Source organism: Carcharodon carcharias, chromosome 18 (genome assembly GCF_017639515.1).
Source record: "Carcharodon carcharias isolate sCarCar2 chromosome 18, sCarCar2.pri, whole genome shotgun sequence".
NCBI classification, from domain to species: domain Eukaryota; kingdom Metazoa; phylum Chordata; class Chondrichthyes; order Lamniformes; family Lamnidae; genus Carcharodon; species Carcharodon carcharias.
In genome coordinates, this window is record NC_054484.1 from 99020957 (window position 1) to 99027834 (window position 6878).

General features: G+C 37.8%; 1 protein-coding gene across 2 annotated transcripts in view; it reads left to right on the forward strand.

Annotated features, from left to right (window-relative positions):
- wdfy2 (WD repeat and FYVE domain containing 2) overlaps positions 1 to 2270 on the forward strand; it is a 41765-nt gene extending 39495 nt beyond the window's left edge. For both annotated transcript variants that reach the window (XM_041211424.1, XM_041211423.1), the window contains one exon: positions 286 to 2270. In XM_041211424.1, the coding sequence (XP_041067358.1) occupies positions 286 to 315 (30 nt within the window). In that variant the 3' untranslated portion in view covers positions 316 to 2270. The remainder of the gene's footprint in view (positions 1 to 285) is intronic.
- Positions 2271 to 6878: the final 4608 nt, after the last annotated feature.

Consider the following 6878-nt stretch of genomic DNA (forward strand, 5'->3'; position numbering starts at 1 on the left):
ACGTGAGAAGCTATCTTCAAGTCCCTGGGAAACATTGCAGCTAATTCCAGTAATAGTATTTGTTATCTGTAAATCATTAATCTTCTGGAGGTCCTAAATATTTAATTTACATACATTAGTGTTAAGTTCCTAAAAAGAACTATTGGCTACAGTTACTGGTGCTGAACCTAAATAGAGCTATAATACTCCAGGGAGTTGATAAGTTATCTAATTGTGCTTAACATGCAAGAAGGCTTACAAACTTGTGAATTTGTTAACTGGAATGCTGATTGTACTTCCCCACAGCTCTGGGATATGACTCCTGTGGTGTCGTGACGTGCTCTTGATGAGCATGATGAGGGATTCTGTCGAATGGGCTAGTCTACACGTGGAGGATCAGTCTGCAATGGTAATACAATGTGGTGGCTTCGATGAAGAACAGAAAGGAATTTGATATTTTTCAAAAGCAACCTTCCAAACCCTGAACAGTTTTTAACAAGCCCAAAGTGCAATGATTCCAGAAAAAACTTGGCTGGGAGCAATTAAGTACGGTTTTCCAGAGGGTAATTTGTGCAGTTGAGGTGTTTGTTTAATTTTTGCTGGAATTTTTTGATGGACCTGAACAATCTTTGTGAGCTGTGTGTATGTTTTTCTTAATTGTAGTGATAAATTCTGTCTCTCTGTTGTTTTTGTTTTGTATTTCACTTTTGTTACTCAGCAGCTAATCTTCATCTTTAAGGACACATCCTGTTTTGGTAATGTTCTTTATAACAACTGTATTGCCGTGTGGGTTTGTTTAAAATAATTTTTCGTTGTGTATGAGAAATCATTTTGACTAATAATTTGGGCTTTTTTCCACAGCAGAAGAAAACACAGACTAAAAACAAAATGGCAGTGGAGGAAATAATAATGGTCTAATTGCCCACATATTCATTTTTTCCATTTCAAAGAGTGAAATTTCTGTACCTAAAAGCATTCCACTTTGTCCTTACTAATCTTAAATGGTTAATCCAATCTCCTCGTCTGCAGAAGTGAATTATGAGGAAATGTGGTGGTTTCTCGATGTTGGAAGGTGTAAATGATATAAATATACGAATACATGTTTAATGGAATTTGGGTCTGCAGGATGAACAATGGTTCCAAACGAGTCAACGAAACTTAGCAATGTTTACTACCGCAGTCTTGCTGTCGAAGCTGCTTTGCATAGGATTCTGATGCTCCAAAACTAACAATGTACTCTGATTCTGTACTCCTTGTTATCCCTTCACATCTTTGTCCCCATTGCTCCCTTCAAAGGAGGGGAGGCTATAACTGAGGAGCAGAGTGAGCTCAAAATAGCTGTAAAAAGAGCAGCTCCTTGATTTTCAGATCAACATGTTCCTCCTTTTGGCTTCTGCTTTTCTTCCTTCCTTCTCTCATTCTCTACAGTCTGCTGATAAATTCAGTTAATTGATTAAACCCACTCTGATCAGTGGGTGTTACGATCTGGTGATACATTCGATGATCTGGTTGAACCCATTCTGATTAGTAATGGGTGTTACAGTCTGGTGATATATTTAGTGATCTAGTTGAACCCTAGTCTGTTCAGTAATGAGTGTACTTTGGTGACCAAAATGGAATTTGAATTTTCAACCTTCTAGCCGGTAGGTAAGCATTAAACAGGCTGCTTTTTTCACACTTTCCTTAGATTCTCATTGACTTCTATTGACTGACTTCCATGTTTCACATAATTTGAGATTTAAATGTTGGGCCTGATCTAGCCTTTGCCTGGATGGTTTGTTGATTAGAATGAAGCTTATGTTGGAACTGTGCTTCCAATCATGAAGTCTTAGTAATTTGAGCACACAAGGAAGCTGTTCAGCTGATTGTACTCCTGCTTGATCCACATCAGATCTTGACTCCACTCCCATTCCCTCACTTTTTCCTGCAACCCAGTATTGTGTTTTCGGTTCACTCAATTCTTTTGGATTGAAGAATAAAAGACTAACAGTGCCTTTTACATCCTTAGAACTTTCCACAGTGATTCAGATCCACTGAATTATTTTGAAGCATGGCTATTGTTGTTATGTTGACACAAGTAGTGGATAGTTTGCACACAGTAACAATTGTGACTTTCATAGACCCTCTACAATGCAAGGGACTTGATAGCTCAGATTGGCCAGGCCATTCTTGATTATTGTAATCCTTTGTAATCTGGTTTTTTTTTGCCTTCAGAAAACAGATCATGTCCATGCTTGGTGGTATTCATAAATTATGTATGACACACATTAAAGAAAAACGGTTTTACTTGACTGTTTGCAATTAATCTTCATTCCATCTGTTGTGCTTTTTTACTATAAGGAACAGAGATCGCACTAAAGCACAACGTAAACCAGTAAGATAATACAAAGCAATAGGGTAGAGGGTGTGGGGGAAAGGGGTTATGAAGAACCAATTAGCAATTGAACTTACTTTGCACCCAAACAAAGATGACAGGAAAAATACACATCTACATAAAGTGACTGCATTATCAAAAATAAAATTGAAAACTATTTAGCATTTCTTCACCTAAACTGAAGTGTAAAAAGGCCACCTGCCATTTTAGGAGATATCTGTGAGTGATGCTGAGAATGTAAAAGTGACATACAGCAGAATATTAATCTTCAGAACATTAACTCTTCCTCGCTCAACTAGAAAGGGATAGCATGTCAAATGACAAAATACTCTTAGCGACAATGCTGGAGGAAATAATGGTGGCCAGAATTACTCACCCACTGCTCTCCAAATGGTGTCATGAATCTTAAACATCCGCTTGTACCTGTACAGGCAGATGTGGCCTCAGTTTTAAGATCCCTGAAGTATGTTGTCACTAGCAATGTTCAGTTCTCAGTACTGAATGTTCAGCTTGAATTATTGCTCAAACACCAAAGTGGGACATGAGTTCATGACCAGATCCTTGAATATGGAGATTTTCTATTGGAAAATACATACAGCTCATGGAATTGCTTGAAGTGCGGTTATGGTGGATTTTGGTGATAACTTCATGCTGATCTTTTGCTTATGCACCCCTTTAATTCTCACTGATCACTCATGATGGAACATCATACTCTGTCCTTGACGCGTTACATGGGAGAATTGTATGAGCTTAATTGTTCTTTGCTGCAGTCTGTTAACCCCCTGGATATGGGTTGGCAGGGATACATAGATTGCTGTAGAGTTACATTGGACTTCACCTTTTTCAAAAGCTTTTCCTGCATCTATAGGTTATCACGGCAGATTTAAGTGCATCTTACCTGCCATGGACAATGTTAAACAACTGACCCACACTAGATGGGTTTCTCCAAGTTTGATCCCTATTTGACCAGCTTGACTGAATTTGTCAGATTATTGAGGTGTTAATTCTGGGTAAGATTTTGGAATCAATTCGTGTGAGATATTGCTAAACGAAAAATGCACCACAAAGGATTATCCTTTAAGGTTAAATCATCTTGCAAAGGATTCAAGGTTAACTTAAGATAACAAATTATCCTATATTAAGAGGCTATGGAGCTAACTTATTATTTTAAAGCATTTGAATTTTTCTGGATTTTGGGCTCTAGGCCTCTCTCTGTGAATCCACTTATCTGTGGCATCTCTTTCAACATGGGAACCTGGCCATATTCACTGCTTCAGTCTCTTTTGAAATTTCTTGATTCTCTTGCTGAATGAAGATGATGAATCATGGTACGCAGGTGAGAATAAGATATTTCTGCCGTGAAACATAATGGAGTGGTATTGTCACTGACCTAGTAATCTAAAGAGCCAGGGTAATAGCTGGGTTTGAATCCCACTACTACGGATGGTTTAATTTGAATTCAATAAAAAAAATCCTGGAATTAAAAAGTCTCATGATGACCATGAAACCATTGTTGATTGTTGTTAAACCCTTAGGAAAAGAAATCTACCTTAAGTGAGGGAGACTGATTAATTTTAGTGACTGACTGTCCCTTTACAGGTATGCACAATATTGCTTGACGTCATCTTTTTATTGTCATTTATCATGTCCTAACGAGTGTTTAAGTGCGCATTTTGAACTGAGTTTTCCTAGTGAATATAATACAATATTTAGGTCATCAATGAAAATTAGATTTTGCAAAGATGATAGGTGAATCAAGAAAGGTGCTGATTTGGCTGGGAACTATGTGAAACTTACAGCAAAGGAGGAGGCCTTTTAAACTGCTGGCTCTTTGTAAGAGCACCATGCTTAGTCTCAATTCCCCACCTGTAAGTTCTTCATTCTCTGGTATCTTTTCAATTTACAGCAGCTTTTCAGGCAAAGTGTTCCCGATCCCAACAACTGAATGATTGGGGGCGTGGGGGAAGAAATCACTCGACCTGCCCTTTTAGATCTTTTGCTAATAATTTTGAGTCTATGACTTTTACATATTCCCTCTGGCGATTGGGTCAATAATTTTTCTATCAGAACTTGTCATCTTTCAAAGCCTTTTAAGCCATCTCTTGACTTCTCTGTTCCAAGTAGAACAGTCCTAATTTTTCCATCCTCATAACTGAAGTCCTTCATCCCTGATTATATTCTAGTAAACATTCTCTACCCTTTCTAAAGTCTTTACATCTCTCCTGAAGTGTGGGGCTTAGAATTGACCACAATACTCCAGCTGAGGCCTAACTAGAGATTTATATGATTCTTGCATGATCTCTCTACTTTATATTCTATTTCTCTAATTATAAACCCAACTAATTTGTATGCTTTTTAACCAACTTATCAACTTGCCATGCCAACTTTAAAATGTGTATGTGAATACCAAGTTCTTTCTGCTCATCTTTAGTTATTTGATTGTGTCAGAATCATATGAGTGCTGTCCAGATGAGCAAAGTAGGTATCAGAATGAAAATTTTACAGCAATATGTTAACACTTGCCACACAATAGTTCTAATAGTGGTCTTTGAATGCGGCTCCACCTGCAATCCAGACCTGTAATGTCTACATGAGGGCCCAAAGCCTGTTAGAATGGGATTGAATTTACTTTGAGCCTGGTTGACTGAAGATGCTTGTAAACTGTTAGTTATTGAAAAAATGATTGCTTGTAAATGTGAGGAGACATCACAGTGCAATATTTAAAGTCTATCTTCTCCAAAATTGAGCAGTATTCTTGTGCATTAGCTTACATCACTACTTACAGTAGTGATCCTTTTAGCCTCTGATCATTTACTAATGAAAGTACAGATGTACACTTCCAGTCAGAAATTTTACAACCTGCACAACAAAGATGAATACTATTCCCTCAGAGGTAAGGGAACCTCTTCAGATATTCTGACTCTCCTGCTCATTCAGTGGCACGCAGGAGCCATCTGGTCATGGGCTTTTCTCCACATGTGCTAATATGGAAAGCATGCTTCAACCTTGACCCACTGGTAATGTGAAGAATGGAAATTTTAAGCACAAAATAAGTTGCAAGAAAGGATGCGGTTTTGTTTGCAATTAATGATTCACAGAAATAATGGTAGGTAATCTGACCTCCAGTCTTTGACAAAGCAAGTACCTGTAAGCAGTTCTCTTGTGTCTGTCCCTTTTCATAGGCTTTGATGGTTGGAAATACTTGAGGCATTTCGGGTAGATGCATATCTTTCTGTGATCCAACACAGTTAACTTGAAGAAAAGCTGATGGAATTACTGAAAATTAATTCCAGGACAGGAAAGATTCTAGAGGTACAGTAAGTCACAAAAATCCCAATAACCAGTTGGGTAGCAACTGTTAAATTTGTGCAAATACTGCTGCAAAGAGTTAATATTCAAGTCTTTTTAGTCAGTTTGGAGTTTTAGTTGGTCAAAATTATTGAACTATTTTGATTTGTGTGTATGTTTAAATACCTCACATCCCAAAAGATTCAATAAAGGGAATCCATCCAATTTCATTCCTCTCATCCCTGCCCCCAAATGGTGAGGCTTCCAGGGGTGATAGCTGTTCAGACTTGAATATCATTTAAGGAGGGCACTGTTTTAGGACCCCACTCACTCATTTTCCCTATTATTTAAATTGTTCCTAAGCAAAGGACAGTCCCAAAAATCTGTTCCAGCAATGCAAATGTGGATGGCCATTCCTTTAACGAGAATGGGATTTAGTGGTGTTAAAAGTTGAATTCGGCAATATACAACCAATTAAACAGGCGCACACTGTATTTCTCTTATTTTCAGAGTAAAACATCCCAAGGTCTATCCAGTTCCTGTTTAGGCAGAAACAGTGCAGCTGAGTATTCTCCAACAGTAAGGATCTGATCAATGTTAGCAGCCTGCAGGACAGTCAAGTTCCAATTGTCTCATGCAAATGATTAATAACATTCACTTTAGTAATGGGAATTGTTGATAACTATTATTCAACACCCAACTTTAAATAGGAAGTACCAGGCCCAAGTAAAAAGGCTTTTACATTAGTTTGTCACCAGTTCTGACTGGAATTGTGTACGTGGAATCTGTAATTTAAGGTACTTTGTGACTGAACCTTACTGTTTAAAAAGGTAGGTACATTTGTGGGTGGAGGAATCTAGTGAGCATAGATGAAGTGTAATGCACACATCGTGTACTTCTATGCACTAAAATGAGATTGCCGCTTATGCAGCAGCCTATGCTGTGCTGTGGAAAGATGTTCCTCCTACTGATAAAACAATAAAACTGATACAGAACATATGCTAGAAACCTGAAATAAAAACTAATTGTCAGAAATACAGTACTCAAGGCCTGGCAGCATCAGTGGAGAGACAAACATAAGTAACCTTTCGAGTTGATGAATGACCTTTCATCAGAACTGAGTATTTCCAGCATTTTCTGTTTTTATTTTAAAGTGATGCAGGTATGTTTTGATAAATCATTCCAAAAGTATTGTACACCCTGGTTTTGTTGCACCTTGCATTGGTTTCACAAATAA